This window comes from Pelobates fuscus, chromosome 5, assembly GCF_036172605.1.
Source record: "Pelobates fuscus isolate aPelFus1 chromosome 5, aPelFus1.pri, whole genome shotgun sequence".
Taxonomy (NCBI): domain Eukaryota; kingdom Metazoa; phylum Chordata; class Amphibia; order Anura; family Pelobatidae; genus Pelobates; species Pelobates fuscus.
This window is the reverse complement of record NC_086321.1, coordinates 231,113,656-231,131,977: the sequence shown is the minus strand read 5'-3', so window position 1 is coordinate 231,131,977 and position 18,322 is coordinate 231,113,656. Positions and strand designations below refer to the sequence as shown.

At 42.0% G+C, this 18,322-nt stretch overlaps 1 protein-coding gene across 1 annotated transcript in view; it reads left to right on the top strand.

Annotated features, from left to right (window-relative positions):
• GLDC (glycine decarboxylase) overlaps positions 1-18,322 on the top strand; it is a 60,695-nt gene that overhangs the window by 15,207 nt on the left and 27,166 nt on the right. The window contains exons 3-5 of the mRNA XM_063455112.1: positions 1,402-1,537; positions 10,741-10,905; positions 16,587-16,664. Of these exons, the coding sequence (XP_063311182.1) occupies positions 1,402-1,537; positions 10,741-10,905; positions 16,587-16,664 (379 nt within the window). The remainder of the gene's footprint in view (positions 1-1,401; positions 1,538-10,740; positions 10,906-16,586; positions 16,665-18,322) is intronic.

Below are 18,322 nucleotides of genomic sequence, written 5' to 3'. Positions count from 1 at the left end.
TGCTGGAAGAGGAACCTTTAAAATGAATATCAGATGTCTCACAACCATAATTACCTGTAATGAGTCCTCCTTTTGTTATAGAAACTGTATTATACAAACACTGTAGTGTAAGAAATACAAACTTGTTCCAAACGCAATAGTGTTCTCTTTATTTAGATCCAGGTCCCCCCATCTTAATAAAAAGAGAATAAAGAGAGTTACTTTGCTTATTTTCCAGCTCCAAGATAGAGCCCTTGCAGTCACTTGATCAGCTTTCTGCACCAATGTTTCTAAACATCCAATCCAGAGCTTCTCATAGATGAGCATTAGGGACAAAAGTGCATGTGCAGCCAGCGCTGCGCTCCTCCAATGAAATGGAGGTTAGCTGTGAGAACCAACTTTGAATGTTTTCATAGTGAAATTGTACCACAGGAAGGCACTAGAAACAACTTAACCCTGCAATTCAAACAACGCCTTATCTACTAAATAGCAATGCTTAAAGACCACTGTATCCAGACCAATTATTTGAGATAAAGTGGTCTGGGTGCCTATCATGGTCCTTCAATGTAGAGATTTGGAATACAACTAAAAGATGCTATTACATATGGATCATTTGATAGCGTTGTAAATCTGAAATCCTCTATCAACCAGCCCCACCACTGACTTGTCAATATGACGTGGATACCACCACTACCATTTTTGATACTGTTCTGGAACTGGATGCCCCTCAGGAATTTTAGCCCTTGCCAAGTTTTGGTCTTTATTTAGATCCTCCATGCTGTCTTTGCAAGCACCCCTTCTCTTTAGCCTAAACTTTCTGAGGCTGAGCCGCATTGGGAAGTCTGTGATTGGACAATGAGAAGCCTTTCCAAGGCAGGTGCTTTGAGCAATTGCTTGCCGCTTGAGTTTAGCTCCACTGAGCTAAGCAAACAAGGAAGTAACATGACCTGTGTTCTGTCATTTCCCTACCCCATGCCACATTCTGTGACACGGATCAGCGGTTTCCTGTGTTGCACATGCGTGTTAGCACTACTGACAAGTAGGGAAAACTGATGCAGGCAGGGAGCAAATGCAGGACCAGCATGTCACTCCCAATGATAAAGCATCAGCTGGATGTGTGTGTGTGTGTGTGTGTGTGTATGTATGTGCTATGATGACCAAAAATATAAGGTATCACTCCATGTGTTTTCTAAAATAGAGTAAACACTGTATATTTACCATCTCATTGGTGCATACTTGCAGGGTAGCATTCCTTCATGTTGTGTTTTCTGTGTCGTTCTACTAATGTGGCTTTCAGAAACCCAACTACATGAGGGGGAGGGAGTGGAGTTTTCACTTTATATGCGTATAAACACCTCAAATGTCCGTCACAGAAATGGCTTTTTATTGAATGATATTTTATATATTTTTGTTTCCTTACAGGTGAAAATGAAATTCTTCAGACTCTCCATAACATAGCAAGTAAAAACAAGATATGGAGGTCGTATATTGGGATGGGCTATTACAACTGCTCTGTGCCCCAAGCCATATTGCGAAACCTGCTGGAAAATGCAGGATGGTAAATCAAAATCTTATATATTTATATATTTTTATTTTTTTTCCTAAATGTTTTTTTGATAAATAAGGTTTTTGTGTTGTCACTTGTAGCAAAATACTCATGTCCATAGAAATAAAATTTATTTTAAGAAATACAAAATCACATTATGCAAATGCTGTCTAACATAGTAGATGTGTTAATTTACTTTCTTGGGGCCAACAATGCTCAGGAAAACTATAAATATTTACAATTGCTGGTTGGCTTGGCTAGAATGTAAGGCCTTTCATGATTATAAGCATCCTATGACAATATCACCTTAATGTTTCAAATAGATTTTTAATTCTGGTCATTAAAGGTGTTATCGGAACCAAAGAAATATTGCTGCAAGTAATATTAATTAAAAAAACCAAAAAAAAATAATATATATATATATTTCAGATTATACTTAAAGTTGGGGAAACAAAATCAGATTTGGTGATTCAAAGCCACTTATGAATGACATAATGCAGGCGAGGGTCGCATCCTTCCCCCTGTTTTTTAATTTGTTTGGAAGTGCTTGTGATTTAAATCTGGTTTTGTTTCTGGCACTTTAGAATTTCTAAAGCAGATTGGGTATTCTAAACAAATATTATTTATCGCTGTCACCAATTATCTAATGCAGAGACACCTCTGGTCAATAATCTTCAGTGTGTGGGGGATTCACGTAGGGAGCTGCCAAAATCCTTTAAACAGGAAAACTGCACCTATTCTGGGTACCAGGTAAAAAGGAGTGTTTTTTTTTTAATATGATGAATCTGGAGTGAAGAAGTCATCCTTGAAATAAACAAATCAAAATCACGCAGTTGGCATATGCATATTCATGCACGAAGTAGTAACCCTTAGTGAGAATATAGAAGAGAATATATTCGAACAGTATCAGTTTAACATCATCCATAACAAATGTATATGCTTGAAATTAGAGCTGATCAGACAGTGTTCTCTCATATTTACTAAGCCAATAAGCCCAAGCCAAGCATAAAAGCTCTGATCTAGCTGATGTGCCACTTGTCAGTCTCTCTGGAAGTGAGTTGCCAATTTGATGGGGGATGGGGACAGCAGGCGCCTGGTCCATCAAATTTAATATACCCAATGTTTCAATAGGTGAAACACCCTGAGGGATCTTGGCTTGTTTTAGTGGCACCACATTCAGTTATCATTGGCTTTCCTGGAGCTCACTATACACACTGTAACTTACAAGTAATTAACCATGTATTAGGGAGTTCTGCATTTAAAGGGAAACTCCAGTGCCAGGAAAACAATCAGCTTTCCTGGCGCTGCAGGTCCCCTCTCCCTCCCACCCCCAATCCCCGGTTGCTGAAGGGGTGAAAACCCCTTCAGTAACTTACCTGAGGCAGCGACTATGTCCCACGTCGCTGCTTCCTCCTCCGCCGACGCCACTCCTCCTCTGCATTGCGTCGGCCGGTGGGCGAGACTGATCCCGCCCACCGACCGGGGAGACCTAATGCGCGGTAGTGCTCCCCATAGGAAAGCATTGAAATGGGGAAATGAGCGTCGCTGGAGGTCCTCACATAGCCTCACATAGCGTGAGGACCTCCAGCAACGCCTGTGCTAGAAACCAGGAAGTGCCCTCTAGTGGCTGTCTAGTAGAGAGCCATTCGAGGTGGAGTTAACCCTGCAATGTAATTATTGCAGTTTATATAGGGTTAAGAGAAGTGGGAGTTGGCACCCAGACCACTCCAATGGGCAGAAGTGGTCTGGGTGCCTGGAGTGTCCCTTTAAGGGTATGATGATTATAATCCATCTGCATGAAGTTTGTTTTAACATTCAACAGTTTGATGCAGGCTATACAATTCATTGGCTTATCAGATAATAGGAAATGGTAAAATAATCAGCTGTTTAAATATCCAGCACTAGATGTGATAAGGTATCTGTCTGTGGGGAGGGGGGTCTATGTCCTCAAGCACTTCTCAGATCCTTGCATTGTTCCTGCTGGGATGACCCTCCTGTTGAGTGTTTTTCCACTTCAACAAACAAGTGTGAAAAACACTTTTGGAGTTTAGTGTTCTGTTCTGAAACGTGGCACAAAGAGGTTTCCATAGTGACTGCTCACTTTTAGTACTTTTCAGCACACAAAGGGGAATATTTATCACCTTGTTCTGAAGCATGGCAGTTACATGTCATCACTAATAACTGTATGAAAGTGATCTAAAAAATTACTTTATTCATAGTAAATTCCAGAAATTCACAGCAATTTCCATTTCCGAACACCTGCATATTTACAGCGGTAGGAAAAAAAAATCATGGAACATTCATAAATGGGTGCAAAAAAGTAACCGATGCGAATTCCAACAGAATTAATCAATTGTGACAAAATTCTCCAAACATTTGCTGAGAATTAGATTGAATTTTTTTTTTTTTTTTTAAATACATAAACCCACTCTATGTGTACTTTGCACAGCTTACCATGCCTATAGCAAAACTACACTAAATGTCGATTTCAACACTAAAACGTGCAATTTTCTATTAAGACCACCTGGATGTTGGGCAGAAGTAACATCCCGAGGACATACTTGAAAACCAGAGCAATCTGAATGTACCTTTCCTATTTAAATACTTTGTTGTTATTATAGTCTACATCATGCACACAACCATCCCTTTTAATTTTTTTTGCTGCATGCCTCCTATGAGCTGACACTACATCTAATAGCTATAATTCCTCTAAACAACACAACTCCCTATGGTGAGACATTTGTTGATTGCCTGGCTAAGCAGGACAGTGCTGGCCTCTGATGAAAGTAAAGACTGCCTGTAGCTTCCCCTAAATGAGATTGGAATTCCATCTCCATGGAAACTGACCCAACAAATTCCAGGGACAGGAGAACAAAGATGGTAAAAGCTCAGGACAAAAGGCATGAGAAGTTTTTTTTGTTTTTTGTTTTTTACATGCATTTGCATTCTTGAACGAATTACAAAAGATACTCAAACTGCTGGATAACAAATCCAGACACGAGTATCAACTGGAAGTCTAAAGTGGAAATAATATTGCATCAAATGAATTAAAATGAATGATAATAAATAAAACCGTGTTAGTGTATAAACGTACTCCCAAACTGAAAGGTCAGAAACCGGTAGAAAATCACTAAAGCCAAATGGCTAACCTCCAACACTTAGGTCTCTATGAATATCTGTACCAACTCAGACTCCAGACTTTAATTCTATTTTACATGGTAAACATCTGAAAAGTAATGAAATATATACACCGATAGACCTAGAGCCTGGCCTAGAATCCATAATATCTGTAAATCCACAGAGAGAAAGGCAGCCAAAATAATATATCTTCATAAAGGAGTGGAGCTACCTAGTTTGTCTGGGGATAGAGATCAACCCATAGGGGTGAGTGGAGTTAAGACCCTGTGTGGAACCTTAAGTCAAAAGACCACACAGTGTGGCCGTAAACTGGATAATGTTATTCATATACTACAAAATTGACACAACATATCCAGGTTGCCACTAGTTTCAATTAGGTGCTGACTTGGGACAGGCAGTTGAACTTTAAATGGTACAGCCAGAAAATCTCTTAGAACTGAAGTCACTATTAGCGTTACCCGTCCTGTAAATTGCAAAATGCATTAAATGCCCCACTCTTAAGCTAGGTTAAAGACCAAAACGGAGGAAAAGGGCAGACCAAGATTACATCGTGCTAATGTGCAGAACCATACTTAGTGTTTGTTGCCTGCACATGGTGATAGAGTGCCCTGTGAGATAGATGAAAAAAACCTGACGCGCTTTTCGGTGCCACAATAGTGCACCTTCGTCAGGGACTGAATCGGTACTGATTGAAGGGTCTCTGGTATATATACATATCCCCTGCTGAAGCTTAAAATATGAGCCAATCGGTGGTTAGTTTGTCCAATTTCAGGCGCCAAAGTGCCAATGTCTCATTATGCAAATTAGATTGTCAAATGGTCCAATCGAGTAGAACCCGCAATGCTAGCTCACTCAACTGCCGGTAAACACGGCAGTTAACTCTATAATGCCCTGTAATCCTGAGCGTAGAGGTGACAGACATATAATACCTAGCTGTAGATATTTGCCGTTAAGAGGTAATTATGCTCATTATCCCGAGCAGCTAATGTTCCGATAAAATCAAACCGTCCTCAATTAGCTAGCCCACATATCGCCAACTATAAACTTCCCTGGTAAGGGCTATATAAGTGCACAAATTGACACAACCCTACGATCCTGTAAATACCAGGCTACTTTATAAAAATTAGCATAATCCGTGATGTTACTGACTATAAATATCTTGCTCATAAATGCCTTGTGCTGGACGAAGTGTGCCGATTAATATAATATATTGTATGGATGGCCCCCACAAAAATATGTACATTTTACCCCAACAGTATACTAAGTTCGAAGTGCCTCCGTCTAACAAATTCGTCCTCACCCTCGGTACTATCAAAATCTACCGGGTGTGCGTGGCTCAAATTACAAGTAACCATTAGATATGGCTGTGAATACACATGAATAGAGGGTCAATTTTTTAAGTAGACCCCAATCATAAAGAGCCTGATGGGACGGAAGGTTAGTGGACCTATCCAGTGATGCTCTAAGTCCGCATCGGTCCTGTGCCTGCAGATAAAATGTTCTAATAGCCACTAGTGTGTATTATCTTTACAACTACTGGGAGGAGGTATATCCAATTGAGGGGCACCACCATATTTAATAATCGATTGGGATAACTCCCTTGCCGGTGCTGTCTAGAACTTTAATAAAAGTATGAAATACATTAAAGATCGAGTGAGCTAAACTATAGAAACGGGACTATAATGAACCACCACTAGGGATCAGCAGAGGACCCTTAGAAATAAATTGCCCTAAAGTGATGGGTGAACTGTATTATACAAAGTAACCTATTTACATTATTTACAAAAGAGAACAATATCCATTAATAGCGTGCTCGTTAGATGTAGAAGGTCAGTATCTAGTCGGAGATAAAGGAGGTGTAGGAGAAACCCTCATTCAAGCCAGAGGGGGAAAGTGTCTTCAGTTTGTAAATCCAATAACTTTCACGCTGTAAAAGTTTATCGATGTCTCCCTTTCTTGGGCCCATTTTGACTTTCTCTATACCGTAAACCCTGTGCCGAACCACCATGTTGAATTTTCAGATGTCGTGAAATTGGTGCATCTGTCTGTCTAGATGGGTTAACAGAATTTACGTGTTCCAAAATGCGTTTTTTGAATGGTCTAATCGTCTTGCCAACATATTTCAAGTTGCAACTGCAAGTGATGAGGTATACCAATCCCTCTGTCTGACAGTTGAAGGTTTTTATTGTATGCGTTTCTGTATTAGCCGAGTTTGAAAAGGTTTTAGCTTGTTTCCTGATATATTTACAAGCCTTACAGCGACCGCACTGGAATGTGCCTACTGAACGAATCTTCCAGTAAATGTAAACCAAAACTGCAATATCTTTTTTTTTCCTACATGGACAAACTAATGTATTTGTCCTAAAGAGTAACAGGAGATTGTATTCATGTGTTCTTTTATATCATTTTGTGTCAGAGTATTGCAAAACTCAAATATCGCAATGCAAACAGATACAAGTGTTTGTGTATGTGTGTGAGAACACTGTGTCAGCTGATAACTCAAGCTATTGGTCTGTCACTCTGCACACAGTGTCCATGTAAACAAGGTCTGTGTTCGCCTCCACCACGTCCCCCTCACTTATGTCTCTAGTTTCCTATTCTGTTTTCTCCAATAAAGAAACATTTAATTTTAGTTTTAAATTCATTTATGCATTACTAAGTAACCTGTAGTGTATACTTGAAAATGAGAGAAATCTCAATGTATGTTTCCTGGAAAAATATTTTATAAATAAATAAAATGGTGAGTTACCCTGTTTATATATTTTTTTTCACCTTCAGAACAACATTTGCTTCTATATTGATAGCCAATTATCATGATTATGGGGTTAAACTAATAGCTGGATTTTTGTGTGTGTGTGTGTGTCTCAATCACATTACTCATTGGACTCTTGTATCCTCACCCTGATAAATGTTACCTAGCATGCAATATATAATCTCCAGTATACCTGTACAGCCTCTTCATTGCAAACTCATCATTTGGTTTCTGACCTAAGACTAAAGTATTTATTATACTTGGTTTTTCAACTTGATATCTGTATCAAAGTTACTCTGGTGCATAGCCTTTGTGGAGTGGGACTTTGGGGGCTGAAGCCCCAGATGTGAGACTAGTTGACCCTAGATCTCTACAGATAGTGGATGGGGCATGAGGTTATTTGTGTTTTATTTTTATGAGTTTACAACTGGCAGTGGCTTCTCGACGCAGCCTCGTGACCTAAAAGTACAGTTCACTAGTAGAGTGCTCTGCATGTCTACTAAGAAAGAAGGGTGGAACCACCATGGTGACTTTCAGAATTGGCTACCAGGGAAGAGAACATTGACCATCTCCTATTGGCTACATAGCATGGTGTGATCACACTGAATTCCTTACTGTGCAGCATTTACTTGTTTACAGCTATGCTTTCATTGAGACCCTGGACAGTATCAGCAGCAGCCATTTCATGGCTAGTGAGGATGAGTCCTAGAATCGAGAGGTGGTGATGTGTCAAAACATATCCACACCTTTCTGCTAGTATAGACAGTAATCAAATTTTGCTTTAGGCTTAAGCCCAAGGTGTTTCTATATCCCAACAATGGGTTTTTATTTTTTATTTTTGTCCCGACTGCAGTTCATCAGTATTTTGGCTGTTCACGTGATTGAACTCCCAATGGCACACAATTTACCAATGTTAATTGGTTACCTTTTTTGGTGGTAACCAGTTGACTAGGGTTTTTAATGGTGCGAAAGTGTTGTGGGCTTTTTTTTTTCTCTTCTATGAGGAAGTCCTATGTTTGTTGAATTATTAACAGCAACTTAAACTCCACTATGACTTATCTGAAAGAAAGAGGCTTGTGGTAGTAAAGTGTGTTCAGATCTTTTTCTGTTGATGGGGGGGAAAGTGATTCACTAGAGCAGGCATAGGCAACCTTCAGCACTCCAGATGTTTTGGACTACACCTCCCATTATGCTTTGCCAGCAGTATTGATGTAATCGCATTATGGGGCATGTAGTCCACAGCATCTGGAGTGCTGAAGGTTGCCTACCTCTGCACTAGAGAATATAAGGTTTATCAAGGAATCTGATGTAAACTATTTGGCAAGATGACAAAGGGTAATTAGAGTTGATTTCACATGCATACACTGATCAGCTACAACACACAAACCACTGACCGGTAAAGTGAATAACATTGATTATATTGTTACAATGGCACCTGTCAAGGGGTGAGATATTAGGCAGCAAGTGAACAGTCAGTTCTTGAATTTCATCTGTTGGAAGCAGGAAAAAAAAGCAAAAGGTTCTGAGTGACTTTGACAAGGGTCAAATAGTGATGGCTAGTTGACTGACTCAGAGCATCTCCAAAGTGGCAAGTCTTGTGGGGCGTTCTTCTGGTATGCAGTGGTTAGTACTTGCCAAAAGTGGTGCAAGGAGGGATAACCGGTGAACCAGGGTCTTGAGTGAAAAATACTCCTTGATGCATGTGAGGAGCTACTGTAATTCAAATTGCTGAAAACCTTAATTGCCATGATAGAGCGGTGTCAGAACACACTGTGCATCACAGTTGATTGCATATGGCACTGAGTAGCTGCAGACCAGTCAGTGCCAATGATGACCCATATCTACTGCAGAAGGTTCCTTAGCATCAGAAGTGGACAACGGAGCAATAGAAGAAGGTTTCCAGGTCTGATCAATCATGTTTTCTTCAAGTTCAGTTGGATGGATGGGTGTGTCAGTCATTAACTGGTGAAGAGATGTCAGCAGGATGTACTATGTGAAGAAGGCAGCCCAGCAGAGTCAGTGTTATGCACTGGGCACTGTTTCTGGGAATCCATGGATCCTGGCATTCATGACCCGTACCACTTACCTAGTGATTGTTGGAGACCATGTACACCCCTTCATGGCAATTGTGTTTCCTGGTGGATGTGGCCTTGTTCAGCAGGATAATTCACCCTGCAAGACTCAAAAATTGTTTAGGAAGCAATGTTTCCTGAACAAATGTCCAGCTGAAACGTTAATTCAATAAAGTCTGCTCCCTACTTGGATTCAAAGTGCACAGGAATTTATTTTTGTTGGGCAGTAATGAAGCAGCCTAATTCACTAAACTAGGATTTGGAGGGAGGGGGGGGGAGGGGAATGTTGGAGACTTTATTATTTTAATTTTTTGGGGAATATGGAAATTTGTGCCTAAAGTTTAAAGGGACACTGTAGTCACCCAGACCACTTCAGCTCAATGAAGTGGTCTGCGTGCCAGGTCCACCAGGTTTCAACCCTTCAGATGTAAACATAGCATTTCAGAATGCTGCACATTCCACTCCACTCGGGAGCCGACGTCGGAGTGGGAAGAGAGGTCACCAGCGCCGAGGGAGCCCGGGGCTGGATTAAAGGAAGTAACTAAATGGGTTTCAACCCCTTCAGCGCCACGAGAGGGGGCCCCTGAGGGTGGGGGGGGGGGGGGGGGGGGACCTAAGGGTTGTATAGTGTCAGGAAAATGAGTTTGTTTTCCAGATACTATAGTGATCCTTTAACTTGGCGAAAAAGCTCCTGTATGCTACATGTTTATTTTCTTTCCTAAACCCAAGCACTTTGAGTTGAAAAGCAGGTAGATATGAGTGCATCAGAGTTAAAGAATGTTAGATCGTGGGGGAACAAAGCATTATCTGGTTAAACCTGCATGTAGATTTTTATTTGGGGTGGGGTACCTGCACTTGTTTTATGGAATGTAAATCCTCTGAATGTAATCTTGCCACAACTAAAGTTTAAAGCTAACTAGGGATTTAAAATAAAAAAATAAAAAAATCATAGATGCACTAAACTAAACACACATATGTATGTATATGTATGTGTATATATGTATGTTACCCCCCCTTCCCATGTCTATTAAAACTGAAGTATGAGAGTTTTAAATCTAAAACCGAATATGCGCAAGTAATTGTAAAAGGAAGCAAGATGCAGTGGGTTTCAAATAGGGCAAAGTGTTTTGTTTAAAGTATTATTGAGTAGTCCTACCTGACAAAAAAATAAAAATCTGTATGAGGTTGTACAATGTGCATTAATTTAAATTTAAGACAGGGGAAACTTACAATGTCCTATGTTTGTTCTCTAGGGTCACACAGTACACTCCTTATCAGCCTGAGGTATCACAAGGCCGCCTGGAAAGCTTGCTTAACTACCAGACTATGGTTTGCGATCTCACAGGAATGGATGTTGCTAATGCATCCTTGCTGGATGAGGGAACAGCGGCAGCAGAAGCAATGCAATTATGCCACAGGTAAGAAATCGATGCATGGTATTTTATTTTTTTTATTTATTTTTTATTCTTTATTTGTATCAATGTTTTGTTGATTTTGGATAGGGGTGGGGGAGTCATTACATTTCTCATACAATTTGTGTCGTGTTGTAAGCTCAACAGTGAGTAACTGCAAGTGGGTGTGCTGTACCACTCCCTGGTGTTGGCGTGTGGGGTGAGGATACAAAAAAACTTAGGGATTCAGGTATCTGAGCTTTGTTTTTATGGTTGTGTCATTATTATTCAGTGAGTGTGTGTGTGTGTGTGTGTGCGTGTTTTTTTTTTTAAAGGAAATTCGTGTGCCATTACAAGACCATTATGATGCGTTTGCCGCCGTTTGTTTTACATTTCCATTAAACAATAATAAGTACAGAAGGGAAAAGTGGTTAGTTGAGAACATGTAACTTATTGCAGATGTCTTTCCGTTCTTGTAGTGCCTGGGGCGGTCATGTCATGTGGGTGTTGTCGTGGGTTTCATCTGTCTATATAGTTTGGTTTTTCTCGTGTTTAGTGAAAATCTTTTTGAGTCCTTGCGTATCTCGGTTTAGGTAAGGGGGTGGTAGTGGAGGGGTCTATGGTTAATAACGGTCTGTTCCGTGGGTGGGATTGAGGGATCTCTTGGTGTCCTGTCGAATATGTTAGGGGTTCGTCTTTGCGTGGGGGTGGGATGGGAGGGGGAGGAGAGTGAAAGAGAGGAGTAAGTACGGAGCGTGGGGGGGGTTGGTTTTGGTCTCTGGGTCTATTGTGCCATCATAGTTTTAGTGAGCCATGGGTCCCAAATTTTGTGATGGGAGTTAGTTGTGTCGTGGACTAGGGCTGATAGTTTGTCTATTTCCATAGTTTCGTTTAGGTTTCGTATAACCTCTGGTGCGGATGGAGTGGTGGTGCTTCCCCAGTGTCTGGCTATAGTTCTCCGGGTGGCCAACGCGATCCGAACCAACATTTTGTCTTGTGCCCTGGTGAGGGCGTTGTGGGGTTTTGATAGGAGCCAAATCCAGGGGTCCAGTGGGAGGTTGCTATGTAGTGCCCTGTTGACCATTTGGGCAATGTCGTGCCATAATTGGGCTACCTGTGGGCAGTTCCACCAGAGGTGGATGTATGTGCCCTGTTTGCTGCTCCCTTTCCAGCAGCGATCTGAGGTCACGATGCGCATTTGTTGTGGTCTTAAGGGGGTGAGGTACCAGTGGATCATGGTTTTATAAGCTTGTTCTTTGTGCGTTACGCATATCGAGAGTGCCACCATGGCTTCCCAAATGTCCTGCCAGTCGGATGACTCTGTGGGGGGCCTATGTACCGTTCCCAAGCTGTGGTGTATGAAAGGGCGTCGATGCTGGTGCTGGTGTGGTGTAGGATACCGTATATGGTGGAGATCTGACCCCGCTGCACCGGAGTGTTCATGCACATCTTTTCAAAAGCGGTGTGTGTGTGTGTGTGTGTGTGGTGGTGGCTATGGTTTGGTTGCTTGGGTGGGTCAGGAAGCTCCGGATCTGCAGGTATCTAAAGTGGTCAAATGTGGTGAACGGGGTGTTATGCGGTAGGTCTGTGAAGGGTAAGAGGTGTTGCCCTCGGAAAAAGTGGTAGAATCGGACCAGGTTGTTGTCCTCATATCTCGTGAAGTATTGGGGAGTCATTCCGGGTTGGAATTGTTTGTTCCGGAGGATTGGCGTTGGTGGGGATGGGGTGTTTGATAAGGTTGTATTCTGTCCCAGAGTTGGATTGAGTGTGTGAATGCTGTTGTTGTGGGGGGGGACTTGTGGTCTGTCCTGCTTGGGTAGCCACATGTACAGGGAGGGGAAGTCTCGGCCGAATAGATGGTGTTCGATGTCAAACCATAGTCTGAGCCCCGCTGGAACGTGTAGCGTCTGGATTTGTGCCAGTTGGCACACTTGATGGTAGTCCCAGAGATTGGGAGTCCCAGGCCCCCTTTCTTGTGAGGGTTGTAGAGTGTTGACCTTTCATTCTAGTTTTCTTACATGCCCATATGAATTTATCTATTCGGGATTAGAGGGTTTTGAAGTCCCGCTTGGAACAGGTAAAGGAAACATGGAAGTAAATTCATTTTGACTGCGGCCAGGCATCCTAGCCACAAAATGGATGGGTTTTGCCATGTGTCTATGTCTTGTGTGGCTTTTTCCAGTAGTGGGGGATAATTAAGTTGGTACGTTAGGTGTAGGTTCCCTGGTAGATGTGTCCCTAGATACTGAATGCTTTGTGTCTCATAGCGGAACGGGTAGTCTTTTTTCAGTGCGGTTAGGGTGTTGGGAGAGATGTGGATCAGTAGGTTCGGTTTTAGTGAGGTTCAATTTGTATCCCGATATCGCGGCGTCTTCTAGGAGAGCTATTAATGTGGGTAAGGAGGTGTCTGGGTTTGTCAGCGTAAGTAGTAGGTCGTCTGTGTAGGCTGCTATTTTGTATTCCTCTTTGCAGATATGGATGCCGGAGATGGCCTCTGTCTGGCAGATTTTCTGGAGGAGTGGTTCTAGTGACCGGGCGAAGAGAGGGGAAAGGGGACAGCCTTGTCGCATGCCATTGTGAAGGAGGGAGATTGGGCATGTGGGGTGGGAGTATAAACACCCTATAGTGTTTACAAAGATCCTTGGGAATCCCATTCTAATAAGGGTCGCAAACAGGTAGGGCCAGAGTATTCGGTCAAATGCCTTTATGGCATCAAGGGATAGGTCGGCTGTTGTTGGTGGTTAGCTGTCCAAATTAAGTCGTATGTTCTTCTGGTGTTGTTGCACGCTTGGCGGTGTGGGATGAATCCGACTTGGTCCGGGTGGATTAATTTGGGGAGAAAGGGGTGCAGTCGGGTGGCTAGAATTTCGGTGAATAGTTTTATGTCCGTGTTTAGCAGCAATATCAGTCGGTAATGGCCTGGGTCTAGATGGGTTTTGTGGGGTTTAGGGAGTAGGCATATGTTGGCCCAAAGCATGTCTGGGAGTGGAGTGTCACCGTCCATAATGGATGTGAATGGGGACAGGAGCTGCGGTAGGAGTACCAAAGTAAATGTCTTGTAATACAGTCTGTTCCTGGACATTTATTGGGTTTCAAGGTTTTGTGTTATTTCCTCGAGTGTGATGGGTGTGCTTAGGGCTTGTCTCCCTGCTTCCGTGAGTGTGGGCATGGGGATGTGGTCTAGGAAGGTCTTTATCTTGGCCTGTGTAGGGGAGGGGTTGTGGTCATATAGGGAGGAGTAGTATTCTTTGAAAACTGCTGCTATTTAATCCGGTAGGGTACATTTTAGTTTGGATTTGGGTGATGTGTTTGGTGCGTGTTTTGCAGAGTCTATGGGCCAGGAGCATGTCTGCTTTGTTTGACTTCTCGTAAAACATCTGTCTGGTCCATTGAAGGGCCTTCTTGGAGTCTTGTGCCATGAATTTGTGTGTTTCCTGTCTGTGTGTCTGAAGTTGGGTCGTGAGGGTGTGAGTGGTATATCCGTGATATCTTTCTGGAGTTTGTCTCTGATGGACGTGTCATGGAGGTGTATAGGGTTGAGTCTTTAGGTCCAGTTCCTAGTTGTGTGTGTGTGTGTGTGTGTGTGTGTGTGTAAAGGAGGAGTATTTCCGCGTGGTCCAACCAGGTGATCGAGCCTATCGTTGCTTTTGTGATGTGTGGGAGTAAGGATGAGGATGTGAGGAACAGGTCTATGCGCAAGTAATAGGAGTGTGGGTTTGAGTAAAAGGTGTAGTCTGCAGAGGTGGAATGGAGTATTCACCATGCGTCTAAGAGTTGGGTGTGGGAAACAAAGGCGTGTAGCATTTTATCATTTCGGGTAGTGGGCGGTGGTCTCGTGTGAGGTGTTCTTGGTGCCATCTATCTTTCTTGGGTGTCAGATTGGCATTTTCTCCTCTAATAATTATATGGTGGGCGGAAAAGAGGCAGAGGTGCGTCTGGAGAGTATTGGGGAGGGTGGGGGCGTAAATTGAGGAGAAGGCGTATTTGTGGGGTCCTATCTGTCCCGTTATTGTTATGTATCTACCTTGAGGATCAGTGACTGAGTGCGTGAAGGCCAAGAGCAGGTTTTACGAACCAGGATGGCCACCACGTTTGTTTTACCTTTAGGAGAGTTTGCTAAGTAGCACTCTTTATAGTGTCTGCTCATGAGAGGGAATGCCCTTGTTTGTTCATAGTGGGTTTCTTGGAGTAGAATTACGTCCGCATTGAATCGGTTGGCCCACCGGAGAAGGCAGTGCCTCTTGGCCGGGCTTTTGCGTCCTTTTGCAGTTAATGGATAGACTTGTAAGGTGCGCGGGTTTAGCGCTGCCCTGTTCCCTTGGTCCTGGGGGGGGATTTCACTGGGGTTGTGGTGGCCTCTTGGGACTCTTGTTTGAGGGACGTTTTGCCAGTCAGTGGTGGGAGTGGGGTTTGGGGGGGTGGGGGGGGGGGGGGGGGGGGAAGGAGAGAGAGTTAGAGAAAAGAAGGGAGGGAGGGGTGAGTGTGGGTGTGGGGGTAGGGTGCAAACCTGGTCTTATGTCTGTTGCCAGGTCATCCTGGGGGCTCGGTGTGTCCAGTCGGGTCCTCTGTGGGCCAATGAGGATAGTTGGTGGGTAGAGGAGGGAGTGGAGGAGGTCTTTCGTCCATGTCTATGTCTCCCCCTTCCTTATGCATCTGCTTGTAGGGTTTCGCACTGGGTCAGAGTCCGTGGGTAGAGAACATCTGGCATGTGAGATGGGCATCAATGTTACCATGTGACGCTGTTGGTGTTTTTGGTACCCTTGTATCTCAGCTAGTGGTAAGAGCGGTGGTTGAGCCTCGGTATAATCCTTCTTAACATAAGAATATTTAAACATAACAATGCATTACAACAATGAACTTAAAAAAAAGTACAGTTTCCATCCTGATTCCCATGTGAGCTGAGTCAGAGTTCCATCTGTAGTGTAGGACCTTGGGGTCAGGTCTGGGATATTCCATGAAGAAAGAAATTAAGATGGAAGGAGGCTGGGGGCGTGTGGGTTGTTGCTGATTGGAGGGTGGAAGTGCCCGTAGTCTGGGAGAGGTGTAGTAGGCAAAAGATCTTGGTTCTGGTTCTGGGTGTGGCTCGTTATGTGGGCCCATGAACCGGTAAGTAGCTGGGTTGTTTGCTACGGAGGTGGGTAGCGTAGGTCTGGGCCTGGGGGTTTTTGGAGCGGAGTTGCTCTAGGTGTGGGGGGTTGTTTGTGGTCCCTGCAAGACAGCCGCTTGTTGTTTTGGGTCAGGATGAGCTCAGTGGAGTGGTGGCAGTGTGTGGCTCTACGTACTTATGTGTGGGGTTTGGTGGCCCACACATTCAAGCTCTCCCCTTCTTCCCCAATACATACTTTCTTTGAAGCTTCTCATGAAGAAGCTTTGTGGATCATCGACGTTTGTGTTTTGGAGTGTCCCTTTAACAGAACTGTGAGTGTGGCAAGTAGATCACCAAGACTGAGAGGTGGGGTAGGACCTTTGAGGGTGGGCACAATTTCAGGTGGTCTAAGATCTATTTCTATAGAAAGCATGTATGCTTGGTATGGGGATCAGGCAGATGTTTGTAATGAGGTGTGTAGTGCTCTACTAGAAAATGGGAAGGATAGTGAGCATGCCTAAGAAAGCACACTAAATTCTGTGTTGGGGAAAAGCTACTAAAAACTTGGTTGTTTTTTAATTGTGACCATGCTGTTTTTTTGTTTTGTTTTTTCTGTTATCAGACACAATAAAAGAAGGAAATTTTATGTAGACAGCAGATGCCATCCTCAAACAATAGCTGTGGTACAGACAAGAGCCAAGTAAGTAGATTTTAATTCCACCCACTTTTAGTAGTGCCATCAAGCTAGAGAACAGACTAATTGATCAGAAAATTACCTTCAAAGATAAGTTTCCAAGACTCCCTAATTTGAACAATGGTGTCAAAATTACTATTTTAATATATTATGTAGATTGTGAATTTGGTATTGACTCCATAGACCTATGTCAATGGATTTATGGGATAATCCTATATTCCCCTTGTAGCAGTTTCACTGATCACATACCAATAGTAGTCACATTAAGAATTTTTTTTTTTTTTTTAAACTTACTGTGCTTTCTATTTTGGGTACTTCTTTGTGGAATAAATGTTAAATGTTTATTTCCTCTATTGGACATATATTAATAAAGTGACTTAAAATGAATGCACACTAGATGGTTTTTGGTTTCATGTGCCCATTTAACCCACTAAGGACGGAGGCAATCGTCCACATTCTGAACCAAAGCAAAGCCTACAATTTGAGCTATGTCTGTTCAACCACAATTTACTTGTGGGTTCACTTAATACAAAAGGTATTCTATATAAGAAATTTTATTTTCCAAGTTCTGCATGGCATTTTATCAGTGAATGTCCAAATACTGTTCACTTTTTCTGCAATGCAGTACATATATGTGTATGATGTGATGTCCCTCGAGTACAACAAGGCCCCCCCATGTACACATTTCATGGTGTTTTGGAAAGTTACACGGTCAGTTTGCCAGATTGGTTGGCTGGGCCCATGTTGCCTTTGATATTGATCCCAGGAATGAAAATTAACCGCATCATGGCATCGTATTTGCAAAGGTAGACTCAGTGTATTCAAAATTGGGTCACAATCCCTGGACAAAAATAATGCTCATATTTAGTTTTTTGCATTTTTCACACACAAACTGCAATGTCCCTGATATCCACGTCATTCTACAATTTACTGCTATAAAACACCTATTTGTATTCAGTAATGTCTCACGAGTACAACAGTTCCCCCAATGTACAGGTTTTTATCAAGTTTTGGAAAGTTCTAGGATCACATATAGAGCATGCAAACTAAATTCTCTGGAAGTTCTGCTTTGGTTGTCTGGCAGGTCTATGTATGCATGTATATATACTTGTATGTATGTATGTATGTATGTATGTATACTTGTATGTATGTATGTATGTATATATACTTGTATGTATGTATATATACTTGTATGTATGTGTATGTATGTGTATGTATGTATGTATATATACTTGTATGTATGTATATATACTTGTATGTATGTGTATGTATGTGTATGTATGTATGTATATATACTTGTATGTATGTGTATGTATGTATGTATGTATGTATATATACTTGTATGTATGTATGTATGTATATATACTTGTATGTATGTATGTATGTATGTATGTATGTATGTATGTATGTATATATACTTGTATGTATGTATGTATGTATGTATGTATGTATATATACTTGTATGTATGTATGTATGTATGTATGTATGTATGTATATATACTTGTATGTATGTATGTATGTATGTATATATACTTGTATGTATGTATGTATGTATGTATATATACTTGTATGTATGTATGTATGTATGTATATATACTTGTATGTATGTATGTATGTATGTATGTATGTATGTATATATACTTGTATGTATGTATGTATGTAT